At 35.7% G+C, this 25071-nt stretch overlaps 1 protein-coding gene across 6 annotated transcripts in view; it reads left to right on the forward strand.

Moving 5' to 3' along the window:
- Positions 1 to 25071, forward strand: part of AHI1 (Abelson helper integration site 1) — a 212896-nt gene that overhangs the window by 10989 nt on the left and 176836 nt on the right. For 5 of the 6 annotated variants that reach the window (XM_039242047.1, XM_039242050.1, XM_039242051.1 and 2 more), the window contains exons 4-10: positions 3101 to 3672; positions 6143 to 6324; positions 15906 to 16125; positions 17275 to 17467; positions 19234 to 19329; positions 23924 to 24109; positions 24541 to 24693. In XM_039242047.1, coding sequence (XP_039097978.1) covers positions 3101 to 3672; positions 6143 to 6324; positions 15906 to 16125; positions 17275 to 17467; positions 19234 to 19329; positions 23924 to 24109; positions 24541 to 24693 — 1602 coding nt within the window. The remainder of the gene's footprint in view (positions 1 to 3100; positions 3673 to 6142; positions 6325 to 15905; positions 16126 to 17274; positions 17468 to 19233; positions 19330 to 23923; positions 24110 to 24540; positions 24694 to 25071) is intronic. The other variant, XM_039242049.1, reaches the window with a different exon arrangement.

Raw genomic sequence — 25071 nt, forward strand, 5'->3', positions numbered from 1 at the left:
CTCACAGCTCATGAGTTCAAACCCCACATCAGATCTGTGCTGACAGCTCAGAGCCCGGAGCCTGCTTCTAATTCTGTGTTTTCTTCTTTCTCTACCCCTCTCTCACTCACACTCTATCTCTGTCTCTCAAAAATAAATAAACATTAAAAAAAAATTATATATATATATATATATATATATAAGATCAAAGTATAAAAACCAGTCTGTTTCTATGCTAGTAATGAATAATTTGAAGTTAAAATTTAAAAATATTATTTATAGTAGCAACACAAGTATGTAGCAATCAAGAATAAATTTATCAAAAACTGTACAAGGCTTGTTGTATCCTGAAAACCCCCAAAGTGCTGAAAACAAAGATCAAATAAATAGATACTCCTGTTCACAGATCAGAAGAATCATTATTGTCAAGTAATAATTGACAGAACATTATTATCCATTCTCTGAAAATTGATTTGTTGATTCAATTCAGTTTTACCAAAATACCAATAGGTGTTTGTTTTTTTTTTAAGAATAGAAAAATTAATTATAAAATGTACTTGTAAACTTAAGCAGTGACCTAGAATAGCTAAAACAATTTTGAAAAAGAAGAACAAAGTTGAAAGAATTTGATGATCTGATTCAGAGCGCATTGTAAAGCTAGTAACCGGGACAACTTATTATTGTCATAAAGATAGACCTATAATTCAGTGGAGCAGTATCGAGTCTAGAAGTAGACCCAAATATATATGGTTAATTGATTTTTGACAAAATTGCCAAGGTGTGCCAAAATTGCCACATTGTTGAAAAAGGATAATTTTTTTCAACAAATGGTGCTGGAATAGATCTCCATATACAGTATTATAAACTGTGATCATATCATGTTCAGAAATTAAATAGAAATGGAGCAAAGACCAAAGCATAAGAGCTAAAATTACATAACTTACAGAAGAAATAGGATAAAACCATTTTAAAGTTGAGGTATGAATAGATTTTTCAGGATACAAAAGCACAAGCCATAAAAGAAAAAAGATAAATTGGGTTTGTGAAAATTCAAATTAGTGCTGAGAAAATGAAAACATAGGCTATAGATTGAGAATATTTCAACATAGTGATAAATTGTATGTAGAACATTTCAAAAACTCTTAGAACTCAATGATTTGAAAATAACCCAGTGAAAATGGGCAAAATATTTTAACACTTAGTCAGAGAAGAGATACAGTTAACACATAAGCACATGTAAAGATTTTCAAGTCATTGCTAAATAGGGAAATGGAATTTAAAACCATTGGGGCGCCTGGGTGGCTTAGTCGGTTAAGCGTCCGACTTTCGCTTAGGTCATGATCTCGCGGTTCGTGGATTCGAGCCCTGCATCAGGCTCTGTGCTGACTGCCAGCTCAGAGCCTGGAGCCTATTTCAGAGTCTGTGTCTCCCTCTCTCTCTGACCCTCCCCTGCTCACTCTGTGTGTGTGTCTCTCTCTCTCTCCTAGAAATAAATTAAAATATTTAAAAAAAACAAAAATAAAAATAATAAATAAATAAAACCATAGTGATCGGGCACTCTGTGCTGGCAGCACAGAGCCTCCTTGGGAGTCTGTCTCTCCCTCTCTGCCTGTCCCCTGCTTGTGCACTCTCTCTCAAAAACAAACAAAGGAAAAAAAAAACTTAAAATGTAGAACAATAATGAAATGCCATTACACATATATTCAAATAGCTAAAAAACTAAAATTGACAGTGGTGAATGCTGATAAGGCCATTATGGAACTCTTAAGTTCTTAAGGCATTTGGGACTACAAGATGTTATACCCACTTTGCAAAGCAGTTTGGCAAGTTATTTAAGAAGTTAAACATCTAGGGGTGCCTGGGTGGCTCAGTTGGTTAAGCCTCTGACTTTGGATCAGATCGTGATCTCATGGTTTCTTAATTCTAGCCCTACGTCGGGCTGTGTACTGACAGCTTGGAGGTTGGAGACTGTTTCAGATTCTATGTCTCCCTCTCTCTGTGCCCCCACCCCCCAAAAACATTAAAAAAAAAAAAAGTTAAACATCTGCTTACTCTATAGCACAGTAATTCTTGGGTGCTTTTGCAAGAGAAACAAAAACATGTAACAGTGCAAAACTGGAAAAAGCTCAAATGTTCATTAATTAGTATATGGAGAAATAAAATATAGTATAGATCCATGCGATGAAATACTGCTTAGCAATTAAAGGAATAAACTACTACAAATGCAACAACATGGATGAATTCCAAAGCATTATGCTGAGTGAAGGAAACCAGTCACAAAAGGCTGTATATTGTAAGGTTCCATGTTTGTGTGGAGAGAATTGTAGCTACCTGGAGCATGCTGCATGTCCCTCTCCATATTCACCTGCTTTCTCCTGTAGGTGAAAATCACCACCTAACTCAAACGGAGGTGGGGGACAGAGTTGTCCTTCCCAGCTCCTCAGTTGGTCATCCTCAGGTTTAATCCCCTCCTTCTCCTTGTGTTACTTGAATCTGGGCTTATGCAGCGTCTCCAGAAACACTCCTCTGTACAAAAGTCTTTTCCTATGGGCTATGAGTTTTTCTGCTAATTTCCTCAGTCAGTGTTTAGTCTGTCATTTGATTTAACTTGATAGTATTTAATACTTAGAAGCATTTTCAGTGATGTATTTGAATCAATTGTAGGTGATTCTAGAACTATAGACTTTTGACTTTAGAATGTAATTATGAAGCAAGATACATGACCTGTGTTTTCTGTGGGGGAACTGAAATGCTTTAACTCTGTGGCTCTTTCAGCAATTTCTCAAATATTTTATAATTAAAATATGCATCGTTTTGCCAAAAAGAAAAATAACTTTCGAGGTTTGAGCAGTGTATTCACTTCTGAAAAGTCATTAACTACTTTTTCTCCCTGCTAATTATCTCATTTATCTGAAGTTACTCTCAGAAATTACTGATCAAACACTGAGAGAATAAACTAGGATAGTGCTAATGAGATGGTCTAGAAATGTATCAGTGTGTTCAAGTGAAAAATGAAATAATTTTCCCAAGATTACACGTTGAACAACAATCATTGTGCTTTCTGTTTATATAACTGAACTGTACTTGGCTGAAACTTTGTTATTGTGTCTTCTTTTCCCAGCTTGACACTGTTACAAGGAATCGTCAGAAAATTAAAGAAACTAAAAGTAATGATGTAAGTGCTAATAACACTGATAACCCAGAGAAGATCATGCCAGTCAGTAAAAACAAACTAAGGAATCTCCAGTTGACCCCTGAAAATCCAGATGATGTCAGTGCAGAGGAAGACAAGCAAGGAAAAGCGAGTAATCAGGTAAAAACAGCACTTCAGATGACCACACAAGGAATGGAACTGGGAACTCTCAGGAAGAAGGTGGATTCTATGCATCAGAAGGCACAAATCAGGTCACAGCCAGGTGTTGCTCAGAACAGCTTTTCTTGTCAGAAAAGCAAGAAGGCAAATGAAGAAAGAGAAAATGATAATTTAGATGAGGAACAAGAGCTGATGCAAGTATACCAACTTCAAGTAGCTGAAGAAATGGCAAAGGAGATTAAGAAGAAAATAAGAAAGAAACTCAAAGAACAGTTGACTTACTTTCCTTCAGATACTTCATTGCATGATGGCAATTTGAACAGTGAAAAACAAATAAAGAAAAAAAAGAAAGTTCCAATCTCATCTAAAGCTGAGTCAAGGTACTTTGCATTAATAAATATGAAAGGTCCTCTTTAAAAAACACTAGTATTCTCAGTTTTTGAGTAACATCTGCAGTTATATGAAGAAAACTCTTAATCTTTCATGTGGACCCATTGCCAGTACAGTAATAACAGTTATCCTTTCCATAGCACCTTAGTATATGGTCCGTGCTTTACAAGAATTAACTCATTTTTTCCTTGTAACAACCCTATGAGGAATAGTAATACCATCATCCTGTTTTGCACATGAGGAAACTTGAAAGGGTTAAGACACAGAACCAGTAAGAAGTTTGGCCAAAACCTTAGCAGTCTTGTTCTAGAGTCTCTACCCTTAACTACTTATTCACATCTTCTTATTTAATAATAGAAATCCAGTTTCTCCCCCATTTTTGAGTTATGAATGCCTGTTCGGGTATATGAATATAGTGTTTTTTCCTTATTGTACAAATAACATTTACTTATTGTAGAACACACTGACACAAAGAAGAAGGTAAAAGTAATCCAACCATCCAAAGGTAATCTTTATGAGCAATTTTGTATTCTAGTGTTTTTCTATACATGATACTTACATGTATATGTTTGCATGTACAATGTGAGTTTTTGTGATCATACTTGTATTTTTATGTCTCTCTTTGGGGAAAACAAGATAAAACATGTCTTTTAACTAATTAACTTCATTTTCTATAATCCACATTTATATAAATAACTTGAGGTGAGAACATTCTATATTTGATTATTGCCTGGCATTCAGGGACAGTTTGCCTTAATGTCCTCACCTAAACATAATTCCTCTCTTACCAAAAGCTAGACAACCAGTGGTAATTATCTGTTACTATCTGTATTATATGTTGCTGCATTAAAAAGCTACTCTAAGGGTGCCTGGGTGGTTCTGTTCTTAAGTGTCAGCTCAGGTCATGATTTCACAGTTCATGAGTTCGAGCCCACGTTGGGCTCTGTGCTAACAGCTCAGAGCCTGGACCCTGTTTCAGATTCTGTGTCTCCCTGTCTCTCTCTGCCCCTCCCCTGCTCCTGGCGTGCGCTTTCTCTCTCTATAATAAATAAACATTTAAAAAAATTTTTAAAAACCTACTCTACAGCTTAGCAAAACAACATTTATTTTCTCAAGTGTCTACGAATCAAGAATCTGAGCCTGTCTTAACTGGGTACCTCTGACTCAGGGTCTCTCACAGGCCACAATTAGGATGTCAGCTGGGACTGCACTCATCTTAAGGCTTGGCTGGGGGAACATCTGTCAAGTGACATAGTTGTTGTAAGGCTTGGAATATCCGTTTTGAAGTTTACTCATGTGGTGCTTGGCAGATCTCAGGTGCTGACTGACTTATGGTGAGAGACATCAGTTTCTTGCCACATAGACTGCTCCATGTGAGCTACTTGGAACGAGGGAGGGGGAGAAGTCATAGTCTTTGTGAAACCTGATCTTGGTGTGGAAGTGACATCCATTGCTTTTTTCCTATTTTGTCCTGTTATGTATTTGGCGATGTGAAAAATGGCATGGCTTTCTGGAATGACTGGAGGTTTGGAAGTATTTCTCTAATCTTTTTATTTCTCAACTTGTTTTTTAAAAATATAACTATATATAGTGAAGTCAGTTTTTTATTTAGATGCAGATTTTTTACTTCATAACTTACAAACTTTAACAGGCTGGTTTCTTTCCACAGCTCAGTATGATTCTAGGTTGCTACTATTAGTTCATTTGGTGCAGATTTTAATTTTCATAATAGCTTTCTGAAAATGTAGTGGTACACCAGCCACTGGAAAACACAAGCCATTAATCATTATCTAGAAGTCAAAAATTAAATATTTGAAGCTTCTTGAAAGCAGAACAAACTTAGAACTTTTTTTTTTTTTGGTTTTTAAATAATTTAAAAATAATTCATTAATCATTTACTTGACAATAGGGTGAGGATGCTTTTATTTTCTTAAATTAAAAAAAAATTTTAGGGTGCTTTAAAAAATTTTTTTAATGTTTTATTTATTTCTGAAAGAGAGAGACAGCATGAGCAGGGGAGGGTCAGAGAGAGAGGGAGACACAGAAGGAGGCTCCAGGCTGTGAGCTAGCTGTCAGCACAGAGCCCGACATGGGGCTTGAACCCATGAACTATGAGATCATGACCTGAGCTGAAGTCGGACACTTAACCAAAACAGGTCTATTGCTCATAGAATACAAATCATTTTTCCCTCATCCCACCCCCCCCCCCCGGGAGTTTAGAACTTAAGTTTAATTTGGCTCATGGGTATATAACTCATTACCAAATATAAAATATTACCTATTGATACCTAATTTGACAGTTCACCATTTTAGTGCATAGTAAAATATATATATCCCCTTAGCAGGAAATAGTATTGATTTTAGGATTATCCTTGACTCTGTTCACTGTCCCATTTTGCTGCACAATTAAGACAAAGAAGAATGCGTTTGTAACAGCTTGTACTTGGGTTGTATTTTCAGTACATTGACCATCTCGGATGACACAGTTGAAGGTGAACAAAAGAAGGAATCTCCAGTTACAGCAGTTACTTCAGATTCTCACCAAGATGATAAACTAAGCTCAGTGGAAGAAAATGGAAAAGACAGCATGCAGGAGGAGACAAAATCCAAACCAAAAAAAAAGAAAAAGAAGGCCAAAACAGGTTTGTTATCCAAATTAAGTGAAAAACTGTGTGACTTGACAGAAAGAATTTGATTCTAAGACTTTGAGTCCTTAAAACTAAAGAAAATGCAGTTCCAAAGACTGTACTTGACAAAAACCCTGTATAGACTACAGTCGACCCTTGAACAACATGGGTGTGAACTGCGCAGGTCCACTTAAACAGATTTTTTTTTTTTTATAAGAACAGTACTTTTCTTTGTGATTTTTAAAAAACAGTGCTTTTCTCTGGCTTGCTTTATTGTAAGAATATAGTATATACACTCTTGTAAAATATGTCCAACATGTAAAATACATGTTAATTGACTTATTGGTAAGGCTTCTGGTCAAAAATAGGCTATTAGTAAGTTTTGGGGGAGTCAGGTTAAACACAGATTTGCACAACCCTGCACAAGGGGTTGGGGCCCCCAACTCTGGCATTGTTTAAGAGTTAACTCTATTTGGCACTTGTTCTTGGATTCATCTATATTAAAATGTTGATTTATTTGTAACTGTGGGTCTCTGTGATGAGTTGATACTACTTGCCTCACCTCTAATGATTGACTTAATTTACTTGAACCCTAAAATGACTTAACTTTGTAGTTCGCTTTTGTGGTAGAGAAGATTTCTTCTTTATACCATTGAGTTTTAGAACCCCTAAGTAATTAAGACTCATAGTTAGTAAAAGCTATAAATGGTCAACAGCCAATAAACATTTCAGATGTTAAGGCTGCATCCCTCTGTCAAACATGGTTGTCTTCTCATGTCCTCAGCCTAATTCAGCTTCTGTCCTTTCTTCCCACTTTTCCTTTCCTCCCACTTAGTTTTTATTTTCCTCTTTACTCATTTCTTTCCTCTTATTTTTCTTTACATGTTTCTGCCTTTTTCCCACCTCTTACACTTTTTTTCCCTTTTTAATTTCCATTTTATTGGCCAAAAATTGGGACCAAAATAGGCAATTTTTTTAAAAATTTAATGTTTATTTTGGAGAGAGAGAGAAGGGACAGAGAGGGGTCAGAAGATCTGAAGTGGGCTCTGCACTGACAGCAGGGAGCGCGATGTTGGGCTTGAACTCACAAACTGTGAGATCATGAAGATCTGAGCCAAAGTTGGATGCTCAACCTACTGAGCCACCCAGGTGACCTCCAAAATAGTCAATTTTAGAATTTATGGTAGTTATTCATTGGATATGCAGTTGATGATGCTTTCTAGTTTCTGTTACTACATTTTTAAAGCATTTGTTGAAGTATGGTATACATACAGAAAAGTGTACTTGTGTCAAGTACACTACTTAATGAATTTTCACAAACATTAAGTTTATTGTTAAAACACAATTTGTTTTTGACTATTTTTCTATTTGGATATAAATACAGTCAGAAATACTGTGCTCTTTTTGTCTGGCTTCTTTCACTCAAAAGTATTTTTGTGAGATTTATACTATTGTTGCTTGTAGTTGAGCTTATTCATTATCAGTTCTGCTTTTGCACCGTATAGATACCCACTGTGTGAGTATACCACAGTAATTTACCTGTTGTATTGATGGACATTTGAGTTGTTTCTAGTTTTAAGTGATTACAAATAAAGTAATATTCTAGTCACATCTTTTGGGGAGCATATATATTTCTTTGTTGGCCATATTCTTATGAGAGAGTTAATAGATTATGTATATTTTTCACTTTAATAAATACTTCCCATTTTCCAGAGCTGGTTTACCAATGGATGATACTGGCAGTATTTGAGAACTTCCAGTGCTTCACGTCTTCACTAACATACTGTCAGTATTTTAAAATTTTAGCAATTCTCAGTACATTGTGATATTTCATTGTTACTTTATTTTTTAAAGTTTTTTAAATGTTTATTTGAGAGAGAGAGAGAGGATATGAGTGGGGGAGGAGCAGAGAGAGAAGGAGACACAGAATGTGAAGCAGACTCCAGGCCCAGAGCTGTCAGCACGAGCTGAACGCAGGGCTCAAACTCATGAGCCATGAGATCATGACTTGAGCTGAAGTCAGATGCTTAACTGACTGAGGCACCCAGGCACATACCTATTTCATTTTTACTTTAAACTTTCATAACTAGTGAAGGCGAGCAGCTTCTTCATGTTTATTGTCTACTTGGATTTTTTAATTTGTAAATTTGTTTAAGTCTTCTATTAGTATTTTTAAGAAATGGAATTGTCTGCCTTTTCTATATTTCATATAGCTAGACATCAGTCTTTTCGCAGTTATGAATACATATGTGCATACACACATGCATATTGCAGCTATCTTCCCACACTGGGTTTTACTATTCTCTTACTGGTATTTTAGAAGAGCAAAATTTTATAATCTGATACAGCCATCTTTATCCATTTTTACATTTGATAGTAAGTCCTTTCTGAGATTTGAGAAATACTTCCCAAGTCCCGAAGATGTTTTTGTATATGTTATTTTTTTTTAAGCTTTTTGTTTTGCTTTTCACATTTAGCTCTACAGTTCATCTGGAATTGATTCTTGTGTATGGTGAGAGGTAGTGGTTAAGACCCATTTTTTTCCCCCAGTGTGAATATATAATTGACCTAGTACTATTTATGGAAAAGAGCATCTTTTTTCCTCTGTATTGCAGTGTCATCTTTATCATGAATAACATAATGATGTGAATAGATCAGTTTCCATTCTGTTACATTAGGCTGTTTGTACCAACACAACTATGACTTAATTACCGTAGCTTTGTAATAGATCTTGCTACTTAGTTGTGTAATTACTCCAGCAGTTTTTTCTTCTTCGGCATTTCCTGGGCTATTCTTTGCCCTTTGCATTTCCGGATGAATTTTAGAAACAGCTTCTCAATTCTCCCTCTTTTTTTCCCCCACACTCACCATTATTTTGATATAGAGTTGGAAGAAAATTACAATTTAACAACTTGCTAGATCTACTTGACATCTTTATAAAGTATTAATTCTTGGGGCGCCTGGGTGGCTTAGTCGGTTAAGCCTCCGACTTTCGCTTAGGTCATGATCTCGTGGTTCGTGCATTCGAGCTCCGCGTCGGGCTCTGTGCAGACTGCCAGCTCAGAGCCTGGAGCCTGTTTCAGAGTCTGTGACTCCCTCTCTCTCTGACCCTCCCCTGCTCACACTGTCTCTCTCTCCCCTAGAAATAAATAAAAAACATTTAAAAAAAATAAAAAAAAATAAAGTATTAATTCTTGCCACTTATGAAATTGGTATTCTCCTCCATTTATTTACATCTCTAGTTTAACTTGGTAATATTGTAAGTTTCAGGAGAGTCTATCTTTAGATTTATTCCTAGATATTTGGTGTTTCTTAATGCTGTCATAAATGGCATTTTTTAAAAAAATTTTTGTTTCCTGCTTATTTGTTGCTGGTGTGTGTGTGTGTACATGCTTATAAATCTATGTAGAGAGAAATAGAATTGATTAAAAAAATTAACATTGTATCCAGTGTTCTTGCTAAATTAATGTAATTTTAAGAGCATATCCATAGATTGTTTTGAATTTTCTACATACACAATCGTATCTTCTATTAATAATGATCGTTTCATTGTACCTTTTTTCAGTCTTTGTATCTTACTCCTTTTTCTTTCCTTGATACACTGGTGAGGACTTCCATTATAGTGTTAAATAGTAAGTGGCAATACCAGGTACCCTTTTCTTGTTACCAGCCTTGGGGAAAAGTTTCCATTAATTCACCACTGAGTGTAATGTTTACTGTAGGTTTTTTTGTAAATACCCTGTATCGTAACTCAAGTTTATGAGTTACCTTTATTCTAATTGGCTAATAGTTTTTTCAAATCATGGGTATTGAATTTTATCACGTACTTTTTCTGTATTTTTCAACTTGATCATATAAATTTTCACCATTTTTTCTATTAATGTGATTAATTGTTATTTGAATATTAACTCATCTTTGTGTACCTGGCAGAGGTTAGAGGGACCTACTTTGTTAGAATGTATTACCTCTCTCTCTACTTTTTAATCTGTTACTGGATTTGATTTACTGATACTTTGTTCAGGATTTTTGTATCTGGGGACCTGAGAGAGAATGGTTTGTACATTTCGTTTGTTGAAATAACAAGTTTTTGTTTTTTTAAAAATTTTTTTAATGTTTTATTTGTTTCTGAGAGAGACACAGCATGAGCAGGGGAGGGTCAGAGAGAGAGGGAGACACAGAATCCGAAACAGGCTCCAGGCTCTGAGCTAGCTGTCAGCACAGAGCCTGACGCAGGGCTTGAACCCATGAACAATGACATCATGACCTGAGCCGGAGTTGGACGCTTAACCGACTGAGCCACCCAGGCGCCCTGAAATACCGAGTTTTTTATATCAAGGTTTTGGTGATCTCAAAAATAGTTGGGAAATGTTTCATCTTTTTCACTTCTCTAGAAATATTTGTATAAATTGGTGTTTTTGCTTCCATAAATGTTTGGAGAATTTACTGAAGAGGCCTTTTTGGTCAAGATTTCTTTGTGGAAGAATTTTACATCTGATTTAGTTTCTTTAATAATATTACTCTTCATATTTTGTATTCTGTCAGCTTTGAGAGACTGTATTTCTTGAGGATTTTGTCCATTTAATCCAAATTTTTGCATTTTCTATTTCGATAGCATCTGAAAGAGTGTCCCTTGATATTGGTAATTTGTTTTCTCTTGATATCTTGATAAGTCTCAGGATTTTTAGTTTTCAAAGAATCAGCCTTTAGCTTTGATTTTTATCTGTTATACATTTGTGTACTATTTTGATTATTTTATTTATTTTTTTAAGAATTTTTTTAATGTTTTTATTTCAGAGAGAGAGAGAGAGACAGCATGAGCAGGGGAGAGTCAGAGAGAGAGAGTGAGAGAGAGAGAGACACCATGATGAGCAGGGGAGAGTCAGAGAGAGAGGGAGTCACAGACTAGCTGTCAGCACAGAGCCCAATGCAGTGCTCGAACCCACGAACCGCGAGATCATGACCTGAAGCAAAGTCGGATGCTTAACCGACTGAGCCACCCAGGTGCCTCTGATTATTTTATTTTTATTAGTTCTTCATTCTGCATTTATTTGCTATTCATTTCAAGCTTTGTAAGATAGATTTTAATAAGATTTCAGTCTTTGTATGTATTTTAAGACCTTAACTTTTCATCGAAGTATTACATTAGCTGCATCCCACAAATTTTTGATACATCTTCATTTTCATTCAATGAAGACATTTTTTCGATCACTCTTTTCAGAAGTATGCCGTTTAAGTCTCAGGCAGCTGGTGATCTTCTAGTTATCTTTTTGTTTTCGTTTCTATCTGCCATTGTTTTCAGAGAACATACTGTGATTGATTTCAATCTTTTGAATTTATTGAGCCTTTCTTTATGACCAGCTTATAGTCCATTTGGTAAATATTCCATGTGCACTTGAAAAAAAAAATGTGATTTCTGATGCCATTGGGCACTGTGTTCTATGTATGTAGTTAGATCAAGTTTCTTGTGTCCAGCTGATCGTCCTGATTTTTTTGTCCTTATTATTCTGTCATTTGTTAAGTATTAAAATTTCTACTGTAATTTTGTTTTTTTCTGTTTTCTTCTTATTTCTGTTAGTTTTTTCTTTATATATTTTGAAATTATGTTATTGAATATATGCATGTTTAGTATTGTTATATCTTCCTGTCAAATTGATACATCTAAGTTATCTTAATCACTGAGGCTGCTGTAGCAAAATATCCTAGACTGGATGGCTTAAGCAATAAACAGTTATCCGCACAGTTCTGGAGGCTGGGAAATTCAAGATCGAAGCACCCACAAATTTGGTGTCTGGTGGGGATCCCTTTCCTGGTTGTAGACTTTCGTAAGGGCACTAATCCCATCCATGAGGGCTCCACACTCATGACCTAATCACCTCTCAAAGGCCCCAGCTGTTAGTACTGTCACACTGGAAGTTAGGATTTCAACATATGAATCTTGTGGGGACAGAAGCAGTCAGTCTGTAAGAGCAATTATTCTGCAGTATCCTTTTATCTCTAGTAATTTCTTTTCCCTCAAAATCTACTAGTGGTTGAGTTTGCATCATACAGTTTTTTCCCATTATCATTTCCCCATTACTCACAACACACTGCCAGGTGGTGCCCACTTGCTATCAGACCTGTGCTTGGTTCCTGGTCCCCAGGTCTAGATAGAGGTTGCCATTACTCTTATTTCTCCTCCATGCCACCTCCTAGGTGTCCTCCCTGTGCCTACTTTGCACCCCCTTAGCTTGGGTCATAATGTCTCTTCATTTCCTTTGTGCCTTCAGTTCTTTTCTTCCCCCACCCCAGAACATGTGGTGTCTCAGCCCCCAACCTGTGATCATCATCTTGGGATCATCCTCAATAAATGTGAAGGCAATTTAGAAAAAAGCAAAAAGCCCCCTCTTGTTTGCAATCTTTCTGTGTCCTTATATTTATTATCTCATTGTTTGCTTCCTGTATAATATACCTGTTTTATGTTCCTTTTTCTCCTTATCTTCTTTTGAATTATTCAAGTTATTTTAAAAATTTATTTCCTGGGACGCCTGGGTGGCTCAGTCGGTTAAGTGTCCAATTTTGGCTCAGGTCATCATCTCATGGTTCGTGGATTCAAGCCCTGCATTGGGCACTGTGCTGACAACTAGCTCAGAGCCTGAAGCTTGCTTCAGATTCTGTGTTTCCCTCTTTCTCTACCTCTCCCCTGCTTGTGCCCTGTCTCTCTCTCAAAAATAAATAAACATTAAAAATTTTTTTAGTTTTATTTCCTTTATTAACTTGTTAATTATACATTCTTTCACAATTTGTTACCCTCAAGAACATGAAGTTTATTCTTACTAGTCTAATACAAATTAATTCCATAACAAAATAGGCTTCCTCAACACTGCTAGAACATTAAAATAGTTTAATTCCATCCAGATTTTGCCAGGTGTTTTTTCTGCATCTCTCTCTCCCACCTCATAGGTTTCTTATCATGCATTTTAGTTCTGCATATATTTTAAATTTCACAGCTGATATATTGACCATTTCATGCAGCTGATATTTATACTCACCCCCAAATTTACTTTTTCTTTAATGTCAATTTTTTTTTTTTACTTTTAATTTGCTTGAAGAGTTCAGTTTAGTATTTCCCTTAGTACAGGCCTCCTGATCCCCTCAAATTTTATTGTGTTAAAATTCCTTTACTTTACCTTCATTTTTTTTAAGTTTATTTATTTATTTTTGAGTGAGTGTGAGAAAGAGAGAGAGCGTGCACAAGCAGGTGAGGGGCAGAGAGAGAAGGAGAGACAGAATCTCAAGCAGGCTCTGTGTTATCAGCACAGAGCCCAGTACAGGGCTTGAACTCAACAAACCATGAGATCATGACCTGAGCCAAGATCAAAAATCCAGTGCCTGACCAACTGAGCCACCCCGGGGCCCCACTTTACCTTCATTTTTGAAGCCTATTTGCTAGTATAGAATTTTAGGTTGCAGATTGGTTTTTGTTTGTTTGTTTTTTGTTTTTAGCACTTTAAAGAAATCACGCAGTTGTCTTCTGTCTTCCCTCATTTCTGACAGTAGTCTTATTTATGTCCCATTAGTGGGATTATGGCTTTTTTCCCCCTTGACTTACCTTTAGATATTCTTTTTCTCTTTGATTTCAGTGTTTTATCACATTATACCTAAATATGGGTTTGTTGGAATTCACTCTGCTTAGAGTTTACCAGTTGATATCACTCAACAGTTATGGAAAATTCCTGGTCAGAATTTTTTAGAAGATAGCTTCTTCACTATTCCCTCTTCCTTTTCTAGAGTATAAATTTATATAATCTAGATTATATATGTGTGTGTGTGTGTGTGTATCTACATCTTTCTTGTGTTTTTCCGCATATTCTTTTTAAATTTTTTTCATTATGCTACAGTTTGAGTATTGGTATAGGTCTTTCTTCTGTTTCACTAATCATGTCTTTCTTTGTATCCAGTATGCTGTTAAACACATCTATATATCCAGTTCTTAATTTCAGATGCTTTATTTTTCAGCTCCAAAATGCCTGTTTTTTTTTTATACACTCCAATTCTCTAGAAAGTTTTCATTTTAACCCATCTTTCCCTTTATTTTCTTGAGCATATTAATCATAGTTATTTAAAGTTCCTGTTTGTTAACTCCAGTCTGTTCATCTGTGGGTCAGCTTCTGCTTTCTTTTTTTTCTCTTGGTTTTTGGTGATATAGTCTTGCCTCTTTTATGTCTAGTAACTTTCTGTTATACACTGGATATTGTGTGTGGAATGCTAGAGGCTCCAGCTGATTTTATCTCCTACTAGAGAGAGTTTCCTCTTTACTCTCTTGGGCATATAGGGTGGGAAACTGATTTTAATCATCAGAATTGAGCTAGGTCAAGGCTGGGTTGTAGTTTTGGTAGACATTATCTCTGATTTGCCCCATTCCTAGGATATGGCCTTCCAGGAGTTTTGATCTAAGAATCTGGCAAGTATTTATCTCCTCAGCCTAAAAGACTGTGGGAGATTAAGTTTTGCCCTTCTGAGATTGTCAACATAGTCATTTAGCCTTTAGCCCCATGCAGCTTCAAAATTTGGCAGATATCTTGAGGGGTAGACTGGCCATGTGTTTGAGGCCCCTCAAGTTTCTGATTTTGTCACTCCAGCCCCATGTGAAACTCAGAATCTCTGCTGGCTTCTCTGTCCCCCAGTTGGGGCCTTCTGCTAGGGGCCACACCTGGATTCTCAACCTCTAGCTGCACCCAGAATTGGTAAGTGACCCCAGGTAAAAAGTGGGCTGTAGGTAGAAAATGACCATTCCCTCTAGGGCTTTATTTTGCCTGTTGTTTCAGGCTTCTCCCTGTGGTGGGCCATTGTTTCCTAGTACCACATGACTGGGAGATTTCATACTTCTTTAGTCTCTCAGTTCAGTTTGTGGAGGAAAATTAGCTATGTGTTTGAGGCTCTTCAGATCTCCAGTATGACAGCTGTAGCCCCATCAACCACTAAAAGTTTTCCTGGTACTCTTTCTCCCAGTGGTGACTTTTTGCAGAGCTAAATCCAGATCCTCAGCATACACTCTGAATCAGCAAATGTGCCCACAGACTAAAAGAGCTGTCAGTCCATCAGCTGATCACTGACTGATTCTCCTTTTCTGGAATTTTAATCCATCTGCTATACATTGTTTCTGCACTGTTCTGATGCCTTTAAAAATAAGGTTTTTGTAATTCATTTGACTTTTTCAAGTTGCTGTTACCGGAAACATTGACCTATTACATCCTACCAAGAGGAAATTACAGCTATAAATTAATTGAGAGATACATATTCCACTTAGAAAATACCTAGATAAAAATCACTTTTTTCTCTTTAGTTCTCATTATTTTATTTTTGTGTTCATGGTTCTTGTTAGGGATAAAAAAAGAAACATTCCTCACTCTATTTTAATGCATTAATAGATGTAATATCTCATTCTTAGAGTGTAATCTGCTACTGTCTGGCTTTTTCTTTTCCTTTGAAGTTACTTTGTTACAAAGGCAAATAATCATGGGGTTGTAAAGATTAGGTTATATATAAATTGAGTGTATATTGTTGCTATATTGTTATGGGAACAGTTCATTATAATGTAGATTTTCTTCCGTGTGTAGTTTCAGATGATAAAGAAGACATTGATGGTGATGGTGTTCATGAAGTTACAAACCGAGATAGTCCTGTCTATCCCAAATGTTTGCTTGATGATGATCTTGTCTTGGGAGTTTACATTCACCGCACTGATCGGCTTAAATCTGATTTTATGATTTCTCACCCGATGGTAAAAATTCATGTGATTGATGAGAATACTGGTCAATATGTCAAGAAACATGATAGGTAATTTTTTTAATTGCACAGTCAGTTCTTGAATTTGATACTGTCTGCAGTAGAAGTCCTATTTTCTACCATTGAAAGTCAATGGAAATAGAGCTAAGGATTTGCATTAGAGAATAGTTTACTTACTAGTTGTCAGTGTTCATCGACCACTGATACTGATCACTATGTTTTATAGAAGAAATGGGGAACATATGTTAATCCAATGATTGATTTTTAAATTTTCTTTTAACGTTTATTTATTTTTTAGAGACAGAAAGAGTGTGAGCAGGGAAGGGACAGAGAGAGAGGGACACAGAATCCGAAGGCTTCAGGCTCTGGGCTGTCAGCACAGAGCCCAGCGTGGGGTTGTAACTCGCAAACTGTGAGATCATGACCTGAGCTGAAGTCAGACTCCCAACTGACTGAGCCACCCAGGTGTCCCCAGTGGTTGATTTTAAGTGGAGGAGAGTTGAGAGAACGTCTATCAAACTTAATGACTAACTTACGGCATTTAACTTGCAGTGCAAATCATTTGTGTGTTGCACTGTAAGTGCTTTAATTGTTAAACATAATGATTTTCTTTTGAAGTTAGTATGTTACATGGGCTTCATAGGAGGGAAATGAATCTTGAATTTAATCTTTTTTTTTCTAATATTACTTCTATAGCTTATATATGCTTGAAGGTTGCAAATGAAAAGCACAGTAGTATAAATGACTATACTAGAATTCAAAAAATTAATTTGCTTGGAAAAATGACAGGGATGAGAAACATGAAGATTATCAAAAAGGTCATTCAGTTGTCTTAGGACATACAAAAATATGACATACCTCAAAAGGTTTGCAGCCCTATTGTACTCATTTTCTTCTTTAAATGTGTACTATTTTATCACAAACTCGTACTTTATTCTAGCTCTGTATGCTGAACTTCCGCTTTATATTTCTGTAATAAAATGATTTCATGAAACCAATCAATAGCATATAAATATAATAGTAGGGTACTACAACTTCTAAGTCTCATAAAATTTGTAATTTTCTCAGTGGACAACAAAAGTAATTTTTCATCCTATACCATGACTATTCATTATCTTTTTACTTTGAGCACTAGATTTTTTTCTCATCTCAAAATTATCTTAAAGAATTGTGTTAATGAAAGTATCTGTTTTTGAACAGTGAACGACCTGTTTCATCTTACTATGAAAAAGAGAGTGTGGATTACATTCTTCCTATTATGACTCAGCCATATGATTTTAAACAGTTAAAATCAAGACTTCCAGAGTGGGAAGAACAAATTATATTTAATGAAAACTTCCCCTATTTGCTTCAAGATTCTGATGAGAACCCTAAGGTCATCTTGTTTTTTGAGGTATGATTGAATAGAGCAATTTAAACTATGTTTGGTTAATATTTTAATGGCATAAATGTAAGCTTTTTTTAGTAGTTTAATAATGCAGCAAAGTAGTGTGAGGATTGAATCCCCAGGATTTAGTATTTGTAATATGCTACAGAGATATGTGAGAAATTGAATAATAGCAAAGTTGGCTGAGCATTTGCTAGTGCAAGTAATTAGCCATTTAACTCACTCTATTATTTAATTCTTATAGCAGCACCATGACTGTAAACTGAGGTGATGAATGTAATCTGTATCTGTACAGTCCTCCATTTTTAACTCATTTTACAAAACGTAAACTCATTTAACCATATCAGGCTCTCTAAGAGTTTATATACAACCAAGAGAAAAAAAGATGAACGTAATACAGGTCACATAACTAATACAGTGATATATATAACCGAGATGAAGTAGAACTCCTTCGATGTGGAGGGTTACTACAGGGTCAGAGAAGTCAGTGAAAATTTTATGGAATAGATGACCTTTGAGCTGACTTGTTCTAATTTTTTCCAGCAAAGGATATCATGGTTCAGAGTGTAAAGGAAATAGTTCCTCAAATTTACTCCTGATTTTAAGTGTAGGTTATTTGTTTTTGAAGGGGGTTTAAACCTGAAATACACATTTCTCTTCTTCATGTCATCTCTCCATACACCCAGGGAAGTGGAGAAATCTCTCTTTCCATTTAAGCAAAATGGGGAATTTTAGCAGTGAAACAGCAAGGTGTGACAGTGACTGATTTGTAGAATTACACGTTTTTCTGGTCTTTAACTTTCAGATGATCTATATATGTCCATGATATGAATATTCCACTATTTACATCTGTGATTATGTTGGTGATATATACAAAGCTGTGATTTTTTTAAACAATAATGTAACTTGTATGGCAAGGAACTTTTTCTTTATTATAGAAATTTTTCATTTGTTATAATGTTCATTCACATTCATTTTAGTAAGATTTGTAGATTTAAGAAAGGTTGTTAGATTATGACTTTTTTTTGTGTTATTGTCAAACAAAACAGTTTTTGACTTCAGCTTTTTAAGTGTTTATTGAGGACAATTTGGTATTTGTCAGAAGTCTTTAAAATCATTATTTTTTAAGCAGTGTATAAAGATTTGTTATCTCAGCCGAGCTTTTAAGAAACACCAGTTAGTTCAAAGTGATCATCTCTGACAAGTACCGAGAGTACTGATAGTGTCTGTGGCAGCTTGGTTCCAAATCCATGAGTTTGAACATCTAGACAGGATGGAGATATGAAAGAAATCCTCTTCAGAAGCCTAATGACAGCACATATTTAAAGAAAAAAAGTCCCCAACTTCAGGAAGGTGATCCAGGGAAGGACCCAGAGATAAGATCTTAAGTTTTTTAAACTGTCTTTTGAAGTCGCTCTCAGACATCAGTCAATCAATCAATCAATCAATCAGTCAAAGCCTAAGAATTCTGTGCTTGGTGTATTTGTGCCTAGGCTATATTTGAGATAATTTAATACTTGTTCTTGGATGTGAAATAAATCTTAATAAATGATTTATTAATAAAATATAAAGTGATCAAAAAAATGGACCCTCATCAACAGAATGAGTTAACTTAAAGGTAAATGAAATACGTAATGCTTCTCTTCCATGTGAAGAAAACATCTTTGAAGTATACAAGTTATTCTTTTCATTTCAATAATATTTTACTAGAAAATATTAAATTTCATGTAGGCTAGTATTCTTTGAAGTAATTTTTTTGTACTTATTTACAGATTCTTGATTTCTTAAGCATGGATGAAATTAGAAATAACTCTGAAATTCAAAACCAAGAATGCGGCTTTCGGAAAATTGCCTGGGCATTTCTCAAGGTATGTTTTCCACCCGTTTTGAATGCTTTAAAAACCATCTTCAAATCTGATTGGCTGCATTTCGCCAAGTCACTTTGCTTTCATGTAGGGAGTTGTGATGTAAGGTAAGATTGGAGTGGAGAAGAATTGTTAATTCAAGGTTAAATCATATTCAATCAGATTCTTAAATATTCATTGAGTGTGTAGTGTGTGCCAGACACACTGTTTGGTTCTGTGTATTGAAAAAGATACACAACAGCCCTGCCATCATTTATTCAACTTAAAAGATATTTATTAAACTCTGTCTGTGTGTCAGCAACTGTTCTAGTCTGTGAACAAAGAAGATAAACTCCTTTACCTTGTAGACTTCATTTTCTAGCAAGAAAAGCAGATGTAAAACAATTGATTATATAATTTGTCATTTATTGCAATTTTTGTAAATACTTTGTGGAGGTCACAGAAAGGTTTCCTAGGAAAGAGAGGTTGAACATGAATATTAGCCAGATGGTGGCAGTGGGAGAGGAGTTGTAGATAGATAGAGGGTACAATGACCCTGATATAATGACCGTGATATTGGGAGGAGCGAGATACACTCAGATAACCAAAAGGCCACTGAGATTGGCGGACAGAGACTGAGGGCGGAAATAGTGTCCAGAAAGATTGTTGAGGTAGACAGAGTCTTTATGCAAGGTCTTTGAAGCCATTATAGGAACAGAAAGCCATTATGGAATTCTAAAGAGCAATGGGAAGCCATTATAGGATTTTTTAAAAAAAGGCCAAATAATCTGATTTATATTTTAGAAAGAATACTTTGCTTGGTGGAGGATGATTTGAAAGGGTGCAGATATATGTACTGGAAGATTAAGGTTAAAAATTCTTAACAGTCTTGGTAGGAAATCACAATGTTTTTAACTAGAGTGTTTCAGCAGAGATGAAAGACATGGGTAGGTTGGTTTTTACAAAAGAGGAATTTTAATTTTATAATTCTTTTATTTCTGGTATCCTTTATTTCTGACTTCAAATATAAATGAATTCTAAAATGTCTTGAAGTTTACCTATTAAGTATAATTTATAAGACTTTTTCATTTTTGCATCTATCCATTCAATAAATCTTTAAATGTCTGTGAAATGCCAGGCACTCTGCTGAATCCAGAGCATTCTTAGGTAAATTAGACATTGCCCATACCCTCCAGTTCAGTTTCTGTATAAACATACTACTTATGTGATTATGTGCTACAGAGTGGATGCTGTGACAACCCAGGTAAGGCACTTAATCCACATTGGGGGTTAGAGAGACTATAGAAGAGGTAAAGTCTGACTGTCTGCTACAGGGCAGCCAGATGGGCTGTGGGAGGGGATTATTCTGTTTATTTGGGTTTTTTTTTTTTTTAATGTTTATTTTTGAACTAGAGAGAGTGCGAGTGGGGAAGAGACAGAGACAAAGAGACAGAAGATCCTAAGCAGGCTCTGTCATGACAGCAGAGAGCCTGATAAGGAGCTCAAACTCGCAAACCACGAGATCATGATCTGCGCTGAAGTCAGATGCTTAACTTTAGCCATCTAGGCACTCCGAGAGGGAGTTATTCTAAAATGGATGTAAGATTCACTTGGTCCAGTGTACCTTTTAAAAATCACCCTTTTGTAACCTGTTAAAACTTTTTTATACACCCGCGCCCCCCCCCCCCCCCCCCCCCCCCGCCAAACTGATTTAGAGCAAAAAATAATGCAAAAGCCAAACAAACCAAAAAAGGTTACTTTCGCATAGTAAATATTGTTATTGTCTGGTCTTACTAAGAAAGCACTTCCATTCCTTTTATGCTAAGATTTGTGCAGAACTACAGTATTTACTACAAACTGCACTGGGGAAACAATAATGTCTCATATCCTTTTTCCCTTTAAGTGTTATATAGATTTTTATTTATCCATTTTACGCCATTGGCGGAAATGGCAAATCAAGAATTCTCCTGTCTCCACCCGTATAAAGGGGAAAGTATTCCATGTAGTTCCTCTCTTATAACACTTAGGTATTTCCTTCATTAGACTGTAAGTTTTTCAGAGTCACCAGGGACTTCTTTTTCGAAATTAAATTTGTTGAATGTATTTTGGTCCTTATTTTACCATATCTCTTTGCATTTGATATATCACTCTCTTGAAACTCTCTCTTGCATAATTATCACTAGCTCCCAGCATATTAGTGGCACACAGAAAGTGTTCAGTGAATGTCTGTTGAGAAAAGGAACAAATGTCTGGTAACAGTAACTAGGAAAAATCCATCTTTGAAAGTAGCATGAATCAAGTTAAAATTTAAATGTGTTAATACCTGTACCATTGGTTCCAGGAATGTCCTAGGAAATTGCAAAGTTTCTACAGTGGTCCAAATAAACCCCCGGAGGATCCTTGCTCAGATATCAATTCTCAGTTAGAGATACTTTCAGTTCATTTAGCACATATGTATTACTATTCTTTTAAATTCAATAAAGCCTTATTTATTCACATTGTGCATTATGTAGTAACCATAATGACAGGATCTTGGCTGGATCTTACTCATTTATGCAGGCCAGTCGTCATACTGGTGCAAACTAGATTGTCTGGTGAGTATTAAAACAACCTATAGAAAGTTTGATTTAGAAGCTGGGGAATAATATCTCCTTAAAATATTATTCCCTTATGATAAGCTTCAGCCAGGAGTAGGACTTATGAAGGGAGTCTTGATGGCTTAATATTTAATTACTGAACAACTCTATTACTCTTGAAACTGTTTTTCACCCCAATATATCATAACATCAACTCTCAGCTTATGAACTCCACTGACTTTGCATTCTTTCCTAGAAGGCTAGGGATGAGATGGGCTATATTTTTGTCAGCTCTCTTTCTTTATTGATGCCTCATTCCTGAACAGACTACAATCTGGATTTTGTTTTAGCTATGAAAACATCTCTGAAAAATCACCAATGATTTCTGTTTGCCACATTACTGAGTGAACACTTTCAGGGTTTTTTGTTTGTTTGTTTTATCATGCCTGTGTGTGTTTGATACATCACTCTCTTGAACCTTTGTTATCTTGGTTTCCTTGATTTTCCCAATACCCGTCCTTTAGTTTCCTTCATGGTCTTCTACTTAACTTTTTAATGTCTATCCTACTCATGTTTCAGCTTTAATCTACTCTTCTTAGGCCCACTTTTCTTACCTCTGCCTCGGATTTCAGACATTTCAACTTGGATTACCCATAAATATCTCAGAGTCCCACAGTCTGAACGTCCTACCTATATTCTTTATCCCTTCCATGTCTGCTACTTCAGTTGGTAGTGTTGTTGCCGTCAGCCCAGGCTCCCATGTTTACAGACTTAGAGCTGCACTGTTCATCTTGGTAGCCACAGATCACATGGCTATTTGAATTCAAATTAATTAGTTAAAATTAAATATAAATAAAAATTGAGTTCCACATCCACAGTTGTGCTAGCCACACTTAAAGTGCTCAGTAACAATATATGACTAATGTATAGTGTGTTGGGGACCCCAAATATAGAATATTCACAGAAAGTTCTGTTGGACAGCACTGCCTTCAAGCCTTTCTTGAATCTTCCCTTTTTCTCCTTTCCAAGTTGCAGCAGTCAGGAATAGCTACTCAGTATATTCCCCGCACTCAGTTGCTGTTCTCTTAGTTTGTCACCTTCATGTTCTACCTGAACTGCTGCAAAAGCTTCAAACTGTTTCTACTCCTAATTTGTAGAGGACACAACAGTTAACAAAGACATTTTCTGGGGCACCTTAGTGGCTTAGTTGATTGAGCTTCTGACTGTTGATTTTGGCTCAGGTCATGATCTCAGGGTTCATGAGATTGAGCCCTCTGTTGGCGTCTGCGCTGATGGTGTGGAACCTGCTTGGGATTCTCTCTCCTGCTCATATTCTATGTCTCTGTCTCTCTCAAAATAAATAAATAAACTTAAAAAAAAAAGACATTTTCTACTTAGAGTCATGGTCTAGTGAAAGAGGGCCTATTTTGAGTTGGTAAGATTTTTATTTTTCTCATAAGCATCTCTATTTACATAGTTTAAATATAAGTTGTTTTAATAAGTTTTTTATTGAATAAACTTTTTTAAGAAGGTAGATTAAAATATTTTTTAAAGGTTATGAATGCCTTGAATGAGTTTATGTAATTACTCTTTGAAAGTGGTTTTGACTTTTTGAAAATTAAAACATTAAAATGTTCCCATTAAAAAACTGATACTAAACAAATGGAAAATTTGTTTCTGTGTTTAAATAACATGTATTTTAATTTCATCATTGTTATTGCAAACACAGATATTTTGATTACCTCCTTTGTGCAAAGTAACATCTGACACAGTAATGTAAATGCTTTATCAACAGCCTGAAGTTGTATGGGCCAGACAGCTAGCAAGAAAATATTTTAAAAGGTGGTTGGGTTACCTTTTGTTGAAATGATCTGGAATTGTGTATAACCAACTGTGTCAGTATTCTTTGCTTTATATATCTAAGGAATTTCATCATGCCATATTAATCTTTTTTTTTAATGAGTTTTTGACTTGTACTGTTGCTTAACTGGGTATATTTATTTTCAGTGAAAGTAATATTTTATTTGAATTTTTGTTTTAAGCTTCTCGGAGCCAATGGGAATGTAAACATCAATTCAAAACTTCGTTTGCAGCTGTATTACCCACCTACTAAGACTCGATCCCAGTTAAATGTTGTTGAGGTTTTTGAATGGTGGTCAAAACACCCAAGAAATCGTTACCCTTCAACATTGTATGTGACTGTAAGAGGATTGAAAGGTCCAGAATGTGTAAGTTAATAGCACATATAAATATATGTTCTCTGTTGAAATTGACTGGTAACATTTTCCATTCCTGAAAAGATAAGGTCTCTATAATTATCTTAATAGATAGCTAGAATATAAAAGTACTTTCAGCAGCTATGTATTAAGGTGTTATGTAGGCAAAACAAATGGATAGAATTGTAAAAACATTTCATGCAACCCTTGGAGTTCTGTTTTTTTTCTCCCAACTTTTAGTCTTTTTGGTTTTATAGAACTATAATTTCAAGCTCCTTTCATCTGATTTAGAATAATGTACATAAAAGTAGAATGTTTTTCTGGGTTACATTTTGAAAACATTTCCATGTTATTTGTTTCAGTATTTAAGAAACGCTGTGTGCTAGAAAAGATAAAAAGATTAACTTAATATTTACATTTTCTAATCTTCTATGCATATTTAGATAAAGCCATCTTACTGTTCTGTGGTGGCTCTTCAGGAGGAAAAAGGTAAACCGGTACACTGTGAACGATACAACGAGACCAGTTCATTAGATGCAGAACCTGGACTAGAAGATTCCAAGGAAGTGGTGAAGTGGAAACGACTACCTGGGCAGGTGCAGTGCTGGATTATTCTCCATTCATTTAGAGGTGTCCTTATTTACTTTAAAAGCTCCAACATATCTGAGTGTAACTAGCTTGCTACTTAAAACTCTCTGTTTTTCACTGCAGTCTTGTCTTTCCATTAATTCACTTGACAACTAATAATAGAGTGCATATCATGTGCTTTATAAAAGCACTATCTGTGGTGCCTGGGTGGCTCAGTCAGTTAAGCGTTAGGCTCAGGTCATGATATCACCGTTTGTGAGTTCAAGCCCCACATTGGGCTCACTGCTTTCAGCGCAGAGCCTGCTTCAGTCTTCTGTTCCTCTCTCTCTGCCCCTCCCCTACTCTTGCTCATGCTCTCTCTCTCAAAAATAAATAAAAACATTAAA

The sequence above is a fragment of the Hyaena hyaena genome, unplaced genomic scaffold, assembly GCF_003009895.1.
Source record: "Hyaena hyaena isolate Hyena2069 unplaced genomic scaffold, ASM300989v1 scaffold_204, whole genome shotgun sequence".
In the NCBI taxonomy this organism is placed as follows: Eukaryota; Metazoa; Chordata; class Mammalia; order Carnivora; family Hyaenidae; genus Hyaena; species Hyaena hyaena.